Here is a 14,706-nt window from a genome sequence, read left to right as displayed (position 1 = left end):
ATATAAAGATAAATCTGAACGAACATTGTTCAAAATTCGGAAAATATTCCAGCATAATATACTGGAGTTCCAGTATAATATATCGGTCCAGCATAATATGCTCGAAGTTCATACACAAGTACTCCAATCTCCAGTATATTATGCTGAACTTTTCGCATGTTGGAGTTTCAGCATAATATGCTGGAAGTTCATACACATGTTCACTAATCTCTAGTATATTATGCTTGACCGGTCCATGTTACAGTAAAATAGTAACTATTTTTCAATGACTTCGTAAACGTTGACTATTTTTGAATTATCAATCCGAAAACTGACTAGCCGTACTATTTTGACAAAATTATAATCCATTTTTGTATAGTCACCGCTCTAGCCACAAGTCACAACTTACCATAACAATTGACAAATTCACGTGAGGCCGCTAAAGACAATTAAAGCTGGGGCCGCGTAATTAAACAAACGGCTTCATACATTACAACTACTTTTCTTCATTAGCTAAGCATAATCGCTTCAATAATCTATATTCTATATACTTACTAAATTTTGAAAAACAACGCCAGCTTGAAAAAACCAACAGCTATCGTAATCTTTCTCAAACTCTCTACGCCAGCTTAAACCTTCTTTTAATAAATTGTTAAATCTCTCTCCTCTTTCCTCGTCCCGTCGAAGCCAAATTCAGTTCACATTTTCCAAGAAAATTAAAATTGTGTCAACAATATATGCGACACTACTTCCTCCGGCTACCGTTGCCGGCGGCAATGTGGAATCTCCGGTCTCTCTCATGCTTATTGCTACTCTGCTTTTCGGTCACGCCTGTTGCTGCTCAAAGAACTAACAATGCAACCACTAAATGGCTAACATTAAACGGTTCTCCTCTGTACTTGACTACTTTGCTTAGTTGCTCACTTTCCACAATTGGAATGATTTCACTTCAGTTTTGAGTCTGTTGATCAATGAGCTGAATATTTTACTAGATTTACAATATTTGGGAAATTTAAATTTTCTACATTATCCCACAAAAATTGCTTTAGCGCTAGTGCAACCGAAAGAAATTCTGATAAAAATCTTAGGATGCTTTAGAGTTTTTTCACTTAAGATGTGTTTGGTACGAAGTAAAATACCGGAAAATAAGTGATGTTTAGTAAATAAGCATAAAATATTTATTTTTTGGTGTTTAGTAAGTAAGCATAAAATATTGTTTTAAGAGCATTTATATATCTTTTGATAATCTATGCAAACACTACGGGTGGAGTGAGGGCATGGGTGTGGCTGTGGGGGTTCGAAATTGGGGGGGGGGGGAGGGGTGAGGGTGAGGGGTGGCGGGGGCAATGGGGGTAGGGGTGGGTGGGTCGGGGTGGCATGGTTATGGGGGAGGTGAGGGGGTTTGCATGGGGAGTAGGTGGGTCAGGGTGGGAGGTGCAAGGGGGTGAGGGTCGAGTAGGTTGGGACGATGGTGAGGGGGTGGTGTGGTGTGGGGTGGAGATGGGGCTTTGGGGGTGAAGAGTAGACAATCAGTGTGGAATGACACTTATGCAACTTGTTTTGCCGAGGAAAATATTTTCCAAAATATTTTAACCAGTCAAACATGAGAAAATTAAAAATATTATTTTTTCCTCCATACCAAACACACCCTTAGAGTTTAAGTTCTATGGAAAGTGTTGTGAGAAGGCACGAGAGAAAATATGTTATTGATCTTGGATAATAAATATAATACAAGAGGTCCCTATTTATAGCTATACACTATAAGGAGATATTACTCCTCTTCCAATGTGGGACAAGACTACACTATACATATCTGTAAACTAACACTCCCCCTCAAGCCGGTGCATACACATCATATGTACCGAGTTTGTTACACATGTAGCTAATACGAGAACCAGTAAGAGACTTGGTGAAAATATCTGCTAGTTGATCATTCGACTTTACAAACTTGGTAACAATATCTCCTGAAAATCTGACAAAGTGACAGTCGATCTCAATGTGTTTAGTCCTCTCATGGAACACCGTATTTGACGCAATATGAAGAGCAGCTTGGTTATCACACACTAGTTCCATCTTACTGATTTCTCCGAACTTTAACTCCTTGAGCAACTGCTTGACCCAAACTAACTCACACGTCGCCATAGCCATGGCCCGATATTCGGCTTCGGCGCTAGATCGAGCAACTACATTCTGTTTCTTGCTCTTCCACGAGACTAAGTTACCTCCTACTAGAACACAATATCCAGAAGTAGAACGTTTATCAAAAGGTGATCCTGCCCAATCAGCATCTGTGTACCCAACAATCTTCTCGTGGCCTTGATCCTCGAATAGTAATCCTTTGCCTGGAGCGGACTTTATATACCGAAGAATGCGAACAACTGCATCCCAGTGACTATCACAGGGAGAATCCATAAACTGACTTACAACACTCACCGGAAAAGAAATGTCAGGTCTAGTCACTGTGAGGTAATTCAATTTGCCAACCAACCTCTTATATCTCGTAGAGTCTCTAAGAGGCTCCCCCTGTCCAGGCAAAAGCTTAGCATTCAGATCCATAAGAGAGTCAATAGGTCTGCAACCCATCATTCCAGTCTCCTCAAGAATGTCTAAGGCATACTTCCGCTGTGAAATAACAATACCTGAGCTAGACTGAGCGACCTCAATACCTAGAAAATACTTCAATCTGCCCAGATCCTTAGTCTGGAAGTGCTGAAAAAGATGTTGCTTCAGATTAGTAATACCATCCTGATCATTGCCAGTAATAACAATATCATCAACATAAACCACTAGATAAATACACAGATTAGGAGCAGAATGCCGATAAAACACAGAGTGATCAGCCTCACTACGAGTCATGCCGAACTTCTGAATAATTGTGCTGAACTTACCAAACCAAGCTCGAGGGGACTGTTTCAAACCATATGGTGACCTGCGTAATCTGCACACACAACTATTAAACTCCCCCTGAGCAACAAAACCAGGTGGTTGCTCTATATAAACTTCTTCCTCAAGATCACCGTGGAGAAAAACATTCTTAATGTCTAACTGATAAAGAGGCCAATGACGTACAACAACCATGGACAAAAATAGACGAACATATGCTACTATAGCGAGAGAAAGTATCACTATAATCAAGCCCAAAAATCTGAGTATATCCTTTTGCAACAAGACGAGCCTTAAGCCGATCAATCTGGCCATCCGGGCCGACTTTGACTGCATAAACCCAACGACAACCAACAGTAGACTTACCTGCAGGAAGAGGAACAAGCTCCCAAGTGTCACTCGCATGTAAAGCAGACATCTCGTCAATCATAGCATGTCGCCATCCTGGATGAGATAGTGCCTTATCTGTAGACTTAGGGATAGAAACAGTGGACAAAGAAGATATAAAAGCATAATGATGTGACAACAGACGATGATAACTTAAACCGACATAGTGGGGATTAGGATTAAGTGTGGATCGTACACCTTTGCAGAGTGCAATTGGTTGACTGAGAGGAGGCAAGTCCGCAGTAGGTGCAGAATCTGATGCGGGGCGTGAATCCCCTGGGCTCGATGCTGGATGTGGACGACGATGATAAGTCAAGAGTGGTAGAGCTGCAGAAGGTTGAACTGGATTATGTGGAGGAACTGGAGCTATAGGTGGTGGAGCTACAACTGGAGCTGTAGGTGGTGGAGCTACAACTGGAACCGTAGGTGGTGGAGCTGGAGTGACTGAATCTCCAAAAGATGAAACTCGTAGTACCTCAGAAATATCTAAGTGATGACCTGAACCTGTGAAGTATGATTGGGTTTCAAAGAAGGTAACATCAGCGGACATAAGGTACCGCTGGAGGTCAGGAGAGTAGCATCGATACCCTTTTGTGTTCTCGAGAAACCCAGAAATACGCACTTAAGAGCACGAGGAGCTAACTTATCTGTTCCCGGAATAAGGTTAGGGACAAAACAAGTGCTTCCAAAGATACGGGGCGGAAGATAGAACAAAGATAAGTGAGGAAACATGATAGAGAATGGAAATTGGTTTTGGATAGCTGAAGATGACATACGATTAATAAGATAGCAAGATGTAAGAACTGCATCCCCCAAAAAACGCAACGGAGCATCGGATTGTATGAGTAGGGTACGAGCAGTTTCAATTAGATGTCTATTCTTTCTTTCAGCTACCCCATTTTGTTGAGATGTGTACGGACAAGATGTTTGATGAATAATCCCATGAGATTTCATAAACTGCTGAAATGGGGAAGACAAATACTCGCGGGCATTATCACTACGAAATGTGCGAATAGAAACCCCAAATTGATTTTGAATTTCAGCGTGGAAGGTCTGGAAAATAGAAAACAACTCAGATCGATTTTTTTATCAAAAATATCCAAGTACACCTGGAATAATCATCAATGAAACTAACAAAGTAGCGGAATCCCAAGGTGGAACTAACCCGACTAGGACCCCAAACATCTAAATGAACTAAAGTAAAAGGTGACTCTGTTCGATTATCAAGATGCTGAGGGAAATGGGAGCGAGTATGCTTACCGAGCTGACATGACTCACACTCTAGAGCTGACAAGTGAGATAAACCAGATACCATTTTCTGAAGTTTTGACAAACTGGGATGTCCCAATCGTTTATGTAATAAATCTGGTGAATCAGTAACAGGACAAGTTGTAGAAGGAAGACAAGATGTGAGTCCATGTGATTTAGCAAGGATAAGGTAATAAAGTCCGTTTGATTCACGCCCGGTACTAATGATCTTCCCCGTACTGCGTTCCTGTATAAAAACATGATCATCAAGAAATAAAACAACACATTTAAGTGATTTGGCTAAACGACTAACATCTATGAGATTAAAAGGACTAGTGGGAACATAAAGTACTAAATCTAAAGGTAAGGAAGGAAGTGGGCTTGCTTGACCTATTGCAGTTGCCATGGTTTGAGAGCCATTGGTCATTGTGACTTTTGGAAGAGATTGAGAATACGAAATAGTAGTGAAAAGAGATTTGTTACTAGAAATATGATCTGATGCACCTGAATCAATGACCCAAGACTCAGAGGATGAAGATTGAGAGAAACAAGTCACGCTATTACCTGTTTGAACAACAGAAGCTATCTCAGAAGATGTCTGCTTACATGCTTTGTACTGAAGGAACTCAATATAATCTGCTAAAGAAACCATCCGACTATTCAAAGCATCGGTTCCCATGTTGCTACAATTTGTAGTAGTAGGGTTAACTTGAAATAGTGGAAATAAGTAACTTCTGCGAGAAAACTGAAAAAATAGCTTGAAAAACACTGTTTACAGCAGGAAAAATAACACTGTTCTGTGCCGGAAACACTGTAGCTCGCCGGAAAATTCCAAAGTTGTCGGAATTTGTCTTAACCAGGATGGATAGACTCGGAATTCCCTTGCGAGCAAGCTGTCCTGAAGAAATGTTTTCAAAAAATGATCGGAAAGGTCACTGTTCACGTCGGAAAATATAAAAGTGGTCAGAATTTGATTTGAATTAGATGGGTAGGCTCGGAATTTTGAGGAGAGCACACTGTCCTGAAGAAGCTTCGCCAAAAAATGGCCGGAAAGTGACCGGAACTCTCGCCGGAAAAGTTGTTGTCACCGGCGCGTGGAGGAGCGTGGCGGCTTTTCTGCCGGATAAAATTTCAGGGGTTGGTCGTCGGAGGGTGATCTACCTCGTGGTGGTGTTGGTTTTAGCACAACAACGACAGAAAGTGACTTTCACTTAGACAAGCCTTAGGTCACCGGAAAAATTGCATGATGACTAAGTTCTTTCTTCCCGGTTAACGCTGGAATGACGCACACCGATCTTTTTCTCACCAATGCTGTGATACCATGTGAGAAGGTACGAGAGAAAATATGTTATTGATATTGAATAATAAATACAATACAAGAGGTCCCTATTTATAGCTATACACTACAAGGAGATATTACTACTCTTCCAATGTGGGACAAGACTACACTATACATATCTGTAAACTAACACGTGTAAAATATATTTATACCGTTAGGTCACCTAAAAGGTAAAGGAAAATAACTCTATTTTAATACCATCGGTTCATAAGATGGAACAAATGGTAAGTAACATACTATAACAGGTTATAACATTGATTATGTAAAGAATCTATTGCACTGATAATGTATATAACTTAAATCTTCTTACTAAATAATTTATAAGCGACTTAGTTGAGCTGAAGCTAAAAGCTGGATCAACCATATTATTAGTACCTGTATAATTGTACCCTTGAGAATAGCTGTAATGTAAATGTACAAGAGGAGCCACTTGTGTCATAAATGTTTTGCCGTTACTGGTTGTTGATATGATGCTAATAACTAAATATTGGTGATAAAGAAGCCTAATATTGGTTTCACTATAACCAAGAGCTCAAAACCTAAACCAATTTTTGCGAATTGACCTTCTGTTTCTGTTGCTTTGTCCTGAGATTTGTAGCTTTTGGGGTTTGTTTCTATGATATCATTTCTTCAAACAACTGGAATGCGAAGTTCTCCTTTCATTAGAAACTGAACACAGCCTTTTGGCTCCCCCAAAGAAGAATTAAAAGAATGAGACCCCTGAGTATGAGGAAGGACTCTAAACAGAGTGAAAAGATCAATCCGTTAGCTTTCCACATATTGTTTACAATGTTTCATAATCATTATAGTGTTTTTGTTTTTGCTTTGCAGGAGACGCACCATTAGTAATAGCCCGTGGTGGATTTTCTGGATTATTTCCTGATTCAAGCTATGATGCCTATATGGTGGCAATGGAAACTAGCTTGGCCAATGTGATTGCTTGGTGTGATGTCCAACTAACCAAAGATGGGGTCGGCATCTGCTTACCTGACCTCAAGCTTGACAATGCATCTGACATTGATGTGTACTTCAAAAACAAGAAGAGTAAATACTCAGTGAATGGAGTTCCAATGCAAGGATGGTTTTCTATAGATTTCAACTTCAAGGATTTGGCGCCTGTCACCTGTAAGTTTTAACTTATGGGATTTGGTTGTGTCCTTCACCAGTATGTTCCACAGATCATGGGCTGCAACTCCGCATGGCTTTATGTGCAAGATTCTGGAATTGATGTCCAAGAATAGCAATTATGCTGTAATATCCACTCCTATGTTTTAAATAATGAAACAAATTAATTGTAGGCGCTTCAGATTCATTTGGAGTCTTAAAAGGTTGCTCAGATTCTTATTTCTTCCTTCTTTTTTGCTCTAAATAATTTGGGTTTTTGAGAGGGAAATGGAATCTGTAGTTAGCATCAAAACAGATGTATAGCTTTGCTATTTTTTGGTGCAACCGGACTATTGCAAATGACATAGATGCCATGGTTGACTTCTTGAGCTCATTACGCAATCTGTAATGTAGCTATCTCCTGTAAATATTTTACAGCACTTACTTGTTGCTGTGTTTCAATGAATTGCTTTTACCAATCAAAAAATAATAATAATTTGGGGTTCTGCCCTGGATTTTTTTTTCTTCCCCGAAATGGCATGTTGGACTCCACATGGTATATTTCTTTGCTCACCACTGACAGAGGAACTCTTTGATGAATTACAACACAAAGAAGGTGTGGATGATTGTATCAAACATAACTTTTTTTAGGTTTATTAAGATTTAGTGTGGCCACATCTTTCTAAAGTGGACTCCTCGGTGAAATATGAATTGTCATGATTGTAAGTTGCTAGAGAGCATAGTATGCTAGTATTTGGTAATTAATCCAGTTGCATACCTTTTACCCTTCACATGATATTTATGTTTAAATCAAAGACAGGAAAACCAGTGATGGTGTCTGATAACCCAACACCAAAACCTGCCGTAAAATTTTAAAATTGGTATGGCAATTTATGTTGGTTATATAATCTAGAGACCATAGCTAATTAGAGATGTTAAGCCTAATAATCCAATTGCATACCTTAGAGATGTTAAGCCTATTAAAACAAAAGCCTATTTCTTTGTGCATATACAAGTTTCTTCTGGTGACTGAAGTTTCTACACAAGATATTAATTACTTTGCTTTTCGGACAGTGAGGCAAGGAGTTCTTTCCCGGACCCCTAAATTTGATGGCACACAGCAGAAAATTCTAACTGTCCTGGATGTGATTAACAAAGTCAAACCTCCAGGATTATGGTTGAATATCCAGGTACTTATTCAATTCTGAAACGTTTCTACATAGTGATTGTTGTCTGGTGTTAATTATTTCAGTTCCTTTCCATCTAAACCAATCAATTATCAGTTTGCGTTGTTACAACATATTGCTGTATATCACAGCATCTTGTTAAAATGGTGCCTTGAGCTTGTGTCAGTACTGCTTTTATTGATCCCTTGTTTTGCAAATCCTTTTTGCAGCATGACACCTTCTTCAGCCAGCACAATCTGAGTATGAGAAGCTTTATTATAACCCTGTCCAGAAGTGTTATCATCAACTATATTTCATCACCTGAGGTGAATTTCCTCAGAAGTATTGTGGCACGATTCGATCCACAAGTTACAAAACTCGTTTTCCGGTTTCTCGGACAGGATGATGTTGAGCCTTCAACAAATCAAACATATGGTTCTTTATTGAAGAATCTCACATTTATCAATACATTTGCCTCTGGAATTCTTGTTCCCAAATCTTATATTTGGCCGGTGGACAACTCACTCTACTTACAGCCACATACATCACTTGTCTTAGATGCTCATGAAGAAGGTCTTCAGATTTTTGCGGCGGAGTTCGTAAATGATGTGCCTTTTGCTTACAATTACAGCTATGATCCTGCAACTGAGTATTTGTCCTTTATTGACAATGGAAACTTCTCTGTGGACGGAGTACTGTCCGACTTCCCAATAACTCCATCAGCAACAATAGGTAACCATGCTACAATTGATGAATAACAAAATCTGTTAATGTAAGCTTGGATTGTTGCTTTCATAATTTTAGTTGCTCATTTTAGTCAATTATCTTGATTGTGAATAGTGATGACTTGTTGGGGATATCTTCAATTTACTGCAGTCTCATAATTTCATGCATTTTTCAACAATTATTTCCAGTTTGTGAATATCTTATTGTGCCCTTGGTGCAAAGTAAATCTAGGTAACTCCAAACTTTCTGGAGGCTGAAATTGTGCTGGTTTACAAGGCCTGAATAGTTATTGGAACTGCAATTTTGGTGTTCTGGACTTTGGAAATGCATAGGCTAATCATAGAGGAACAGAAATAATATATGTTTTCCACACATATGTGAGATATGCGGAGTCAAATTCATAAGAGTGGTTGACCAATAATATAAAGTACAATAACTTGTTTTGTAGTGATAAGCTTTGTGCTATCCTTGATTTGAATATACAAACAGACCTGAAAAGAAAAACAGGTAGCTTTCTTTAAGATAAATTGATCATTGATATCAACGAGGAGATCTTGGACACACTTGATTTGTAAAGGTTGTGAATTGTGATAAGTGAAGGTGATCGCAGAGGAACTCTTTTGCATTTTATATTCATGGACACTTTCAGTTGGTCTTGAAACTTTATGCTTTTTGCTTTTTATCGTGATACTCATCATTATTCCCATTCTTTCTGTCCTTGCAGATTGCTTCACTCATTTGGGCAAGAATGATAAACCTCAAGGTAAGCTTCTAATGTATGCTCTTATTTTTGTGAGACCAGTATGTTGTTTTGCTCAGTAGTTGGCTTTTATACCCAAAATGTGAAAATGCAAACCAGTATCTTGCTACACTTTTGAGCTAGTCCTGTACTCAAGGTTGAAACGGAGTGGAAAAGATTTGATTCTTGAAATTTCAAATTGTAGACCGACTCTCTTGTCTAATTAAATGAGGTTATCTAGGTGGAGCTTGGTTTCAAATTACAAACCCAGCATAGAGACTCTTCTATGAAAGAATAAGCAAAGATTTTGAAGATTATATTGTCTTGGAGATACTTAAGCTTTTTAAGAGAAAATAACTATAACATTTGATGAGTCATGTGAGGCCAAGCTAGCACTTTTAGAGCTTGGCGCAACGATGTAACCATGCTCATATCTCGAGGCGGATTCAGTTGTTCTTCTATGGATCAGACATAGTTTGACTTGCACCAAGATTCTCTTATTAATAGGCGGCTCTGCTGCTTTAGTTTTCCTACTGTGTATTTATTGTTTTCATTACAGTTTGTACAGGAAAATATATCTCAATCTTTCCTCATTTCCTGTTGGCCTACAGCAAAGCTTCTGATTATGACATCTGAAGGAGCGAGTGGAGACTATCCGGGTTGTACTGATTTGGCATATACCAAAGCTGCTATGGATGGTGCAGATGTTCTTGGCTGTCCTGTCCAAATGGCAAAGGATGGAATACCCTTTTGCCTGGGTTCTATTAATTTGATAGATAAGACTACAGTTGCTCAATCGCCCTTCGACAATATTGGTAGTGCTGTCCCAGAGCTTAACATAACAAATGGAATATTCACCTTTAACCTTACTTGGGATGAGATTAAGAGCCTGAAACGTAAGTTGGACCAACTTTCGTTTTGGTTATTATTATTTTTTTGGATAACTGTGGTGTCCGGGCCGACTTGCGTGCACCTCGACTAATTCCATGGGGTACCTGCTACCTCCCACCAGCTCAAATACCGAGTAATTTTGTCCGACAGGTCTTGGACAGTTAGGAGGAAATGGAAATCACCTAGTGTTTTTTGCGTTTGCTGGGGATTTGAACCAACTTTCCTTTATAGTACTAGATGCTACAGCTTTTTAAACTAAACATTTACTGCCTTCAAGTTTTTCTGGATGCTGAAGATAGTATGTTTGAAGATAATTATTGTTGATGCATATGCAAGTTAATGGGCTGAATTCGGAACTTATCGCAAGAAATTGGCTTGTGAATTGTCATTTTCTTTGCTTGCATGTGAATAATATAGGTGTATATGTGCCCTCTTAATACTTATAAGGTTAACTTCTAGTCTAACATGAATGTTAACCTATCCTCAGTCCCAAACAAGTTGAGTCGGCGATATGAATCCTCACTGGTCGTGTATCTCCATTTAAATCCATCTCACGCTAACATTATACATCTGTACCGTACTACTGAAGTATTAAAGTATATCGATTTGCCTAAGAGTGAGTTTCTGGTGTCAGTCCTAACTATAATTGTTTTTCCTATAGAAGACTTTCAGTCTTTTGATATATAGAAAAGACAACCAAAGTATGAGGACCATTCATCTTTTTCGTCTGTGGCTTGTTAAATTGAAATTGCATGTGGCTAACTCTCAGGGAACAATGCAATTGTGCTTTCATGTTTTAAGTTGGTTTTTACCATTAACATTACAGCTACTATGTATCTTCGCGACTATCATCTTCTTTTGAATGAGAGAAGATGTCACACAAGATGGATTCTCTATTACAACTTTTAAGAACCTCTATGCACAGATATGTACCTGTTTTAGTGATACTATATTTTGCAAACTGCTTAGCATATAACTTTTTAATCTCATCATGATGATTCTTTTCTGATGTTGTTCTTCTCCAAGACATTTGATATTTTGGAGAGTACATCACCGGAATCTCCCCCTCCCCATTATCTGCAAAGGTTTCGGATAACAATTGTGATTATGCTTCAATCCTGTACTTGACATGCTTTACTTTCTTGTAGCGGCAATATCAAACCCATGGTCAGAGTTTAGATTGTACCGAAATCCAAAAGCCAGAAATGACGGAAACTTCGTGTCGTTAGTGGATTTCTTGACATATGCAAAAAATGCCACAACTGTATCTGGTGTGATGATCGGCATAGAGGTGAGTTTATTTACTGCCTGTTCTGTTGACATTGTTATTACCAATTACATTATGAATCAGCAAACATAAAGTTGATATTACACCTAAATGCGTATATCCATTCTGCAGTAGTTTTATTCGACGTCACATAAATTATGGGAGTCCGAAAAAGGGCTTTACTATTCCATGAAAGCAAAGAAAATACCAAGAGACTTTTGGAATATGGATGTAACAATTTTTAACTTCACTTGTTGACATGATGGGTTTTTCCCTAAATAGAAGAAATCTTTTTTGCTCTTGTGGTTTGTGTTTCACACTCAATTGGCACTGAGGGATGGAAAAAGAATGCTTTGAAATGGAATATTCCAAAATGCAAACGACAAAGTGTTTCTGATAATTTAAGAATAAAGTCTTCCCTCTGAAGATCCAATACTCATTACTATTTATTTTCATATGATAACTCTTTATGTTGGGGGATGGCTTGTGGGTATGGGAGTAAACGTGGATGCAACTTTCAGAGCAAAGCAAGAGGAGGGAAGGGAGACATTTTTGACCTAGTGTTGGTAAATATGTAAAGCAAAGATTTTATTTTTCCCTCTTAATATTATGTTTACTTCAAAAGTTAATTCTTTCCTCTAAATATCAACATTCACATTCCAATGGCAGGTTGGTCTCAGTTTTTAACTAGCATCAGTATTTTTCCTTTGCTGAATGCAGGAAGGATCCTTATGTATTATTCCATCTGCTAGCTTTTTGTCTTCCTCAACTTTTCTTTATAATATATTGTTTAAATACACATTTTCTTGGCAATTACAAATTACAAAAAGTAATCCTGTTGCTTGCTTAAATAGTAAACGTATCTGCTCTCTCACTAGTTTTGTGCTTTAGAAGGAAATTATGAACTCTGTTTGCTGAGTTATGCTTGTAAAAAATTTAAAAGTTGTGTATATAGCTGACAGTTTTCATTTTGTTTTAAGAAAGAAGCAATCTTTAGTGCCAGTAGGAAGCAACAAAATCCATACCAATTCATTTTTTATTTAACAATTTTCTGGCACTTGTGCAGAATGCAGCTTACCTGGCAAAGCATGGATTTGGCGTGACTGCTGCTGTTCTTAAAGCCTTGAGCAGCGCTGCTTACAATAATCAGTCAGCCAAGAAAGTTATGATCCAATCAACTGACAGTTCGGTTCTGAAAGAATTTAAGAAAAGCCAGTATGAACTTGTTTATAGGGTTGCTGATGATATCAGTGATATTAAGATCTCAACTATATCCGAGATCAAGAGCTTTGCTAGTTCTGTAATTGTAACCAAAAAATCTGTTTTTCCAAGTGAGGAAGAATTTCTCATTGGGCAAACAGATGTGGTGCAGAAGCTGCAGTCATCGAATCTCCCAGTGTACGCACGACTCTTTAATAATGAATTTGTGTCTCAAGCATGGGATTTTTTCTCAGATTCATCTGTCGAGATAAACAACTATATCTCTGGAGCTGGTATTGATGGTATTATAACAGAATTCCCCGGCACAGCTGCTAGATACAGAAGTAAGTAATTCCTATAGCTTGTTTTTACTCCCATCACATTCCATCCCCAGCTTCTCTTCCTTTATTTCCTCCCTCCTCTTTTTTGTACATTATCTTGTATTTCATGCACATGCATAGTTTTTGTATGGAATTTTGCCATCTACATGCTGAAGTACAACTGCGATCTGCCATGTCTACTCGTATTTTCTGGAGATTTTGCTTGGTCTTTCTAATCTAAATTATAATAGGAAATGCTATACTAGTAGACACCAGAAGCTTATGTATCAATTATCAAAGTCAAATTACTACTGATTTGGACAAGTAGGAATTATATTTAGAAATAACACTGATTTGGGCAGTATGGATTCTATTTTGGACAATGGTACTGATTTGTGGAACTTCTGGGTTATAGGGAACCGTTGTTTGGGTTACAAAGACCGACCATTGTATCTTAGCCCTGTTGAACCTGGAGGTCTCCTACAATTCATGGCTCCTCAGTTGTTGCCAGCAGCTGAAGCTCCCAATCCAATACTTACTGATAGTGATGTGGTTGAGCCACCTCTACCTCCTGTTGCAAAGATCACTCCTACTGCTGGCAATGAGTCTATAGCTGCAGCTCCCACCCCTCCAAGTGGTCAATCCTCGGTTGTGGCTGGCGTTTTCACAAGTTGCGTCGCCATTCTTCTTGCCAATCTTGTGATCTATTGATCAAATCTGATCATTTGTGCCTCAGTGAGAGCACTTTGTATGTCCATTTTGCTGATCAACTTCATGTTATTGCCGAAGCCATGCATGATCGCAACAGTAGTCTATATAAAGAGAATAGAAGAGGGAAAATAACATGATTGTTATATTGGTTGTATCGCTAAGTAGAGAGAGAGTCTGTACAACAATTAAATCAACAAAGATTTAAGTTGAAAAAGATAAGGACTATCAGAAAAGAGCCCAAATAGGAGGAAAAGTTACAACAAAATCTTAAAGATTAGGAAATACAAAAAATAAAAATCTAGAGCAATAAGGTAATCATTCGTTATTACGCACCCAACTTGGAAAGTTGCTAGACAAAGGAGGTTGTTTGGTGAGTATATCTGCTACTTGATTAGCTGAGTGAAGGTGTTGAACTTCAATAGCCTTATTTTGAACTTATTCACGAACAAAGTGAAAATCAATAGCAACATGCTTCATCTAACTATGGAATACGGGATTGGCACAAATGTAAATGGTGCTGACATTGTCACAAAAGATTCGAGGAGTGGTTGAAATATGAAAGTGAAGCTCATGAGGTAAACTTGTTAGCCAATTGATCTCTGAAACAGTAGCTGCAATGGATCTGATATGCTTCAGTCGGTTATATTGGGTAGTTTTTAATGTTTTTAACATTTAGCTTGTAAATTAGTTTCTACCTCAGTTAATTGGCCCGAAATATCACCCCCAGTGTTGTGAACGACTTTGTG

The 14,706-nt window shown here is 38.4% G+C and overlaps 1 protein-coding gene across 1 annotated transcript; it reads left to right on the top strand.

The window, feature by feature from the left end:
- Positions 1 to 576: 576 nt before the first annotated feature.
- LOC104085846 (glycerophosphodiester phosphodiesterase GDPDL3-like) lies at positions 577 to 14,185 on the top strand. The gene is made up of 9 exons (XM_070177270.1): positions 577 to 864; positions 6,668 to 6,961; positions 8,015 to 8,130; positions 8,337 to 8,838; positions 9,557 to 9,595; positions 10,183 to 10,467; positions 11,611 to 11,753; positions 12,796 to 13,273; positions 13,665 to 14,185. Exons 1-9 carry the CDS (start codon positions 717 to 719, stop codon positions 13,958 to 13,960), a joined length of 2,301 nt encoding a protein of 766 aa, XP_070033371.1. The 5' UTR covers positions 577 to 716; the 3' UTR covers positions 13,961 to 14,185.
- The last annotated feature ends 521 nt before the right edge of the window (positions 14,186 to 14,706 follow it).

The sequence above is a fragment of the Nicotiana tomentosiformis genome, chromosome 6 (genome assembly GCF_000390325.3).
Source record: "Nicotiana tomentosiformis chromosome 6, ASM39032v3, whole genome shotgun sequence".
Taxonomy (NCBI): Eukaryota; Viridiplantae; Streptophyta; class Magnoliopsida; order Solanales; family Solanaceae; genus Nicotiana; species Nicotiana tomentosiformis.
This window is presented reverse-complemented; position numbering and strand designations above follow the sequence as displayed.

Excerpts from the sequence above, each read along its gene's own strand:
- LOC104085846 (XM_070177270.1), top strand. The coding sequence starts at position 717 with ATGCGACACTACTTCCTCCGGCTACCGTTGCCGGCGGCAATGTGGAAT. Across the intron at positions 865-6,667 it reads TAAATGGCTAACATTAAACG|GAGACGCACCATTAGTAATA; the intron begins GTTCTCCTCTGT and ends TTTGCTTTGCAG. Across the intron at positions 8,839-9,556 it reads AACTCCATCAGCAACAATAG|ATTGCTTCACTCATTTGGGC; the intron begins GTAACCATGCTA and ends CTGTCCTTGCAG.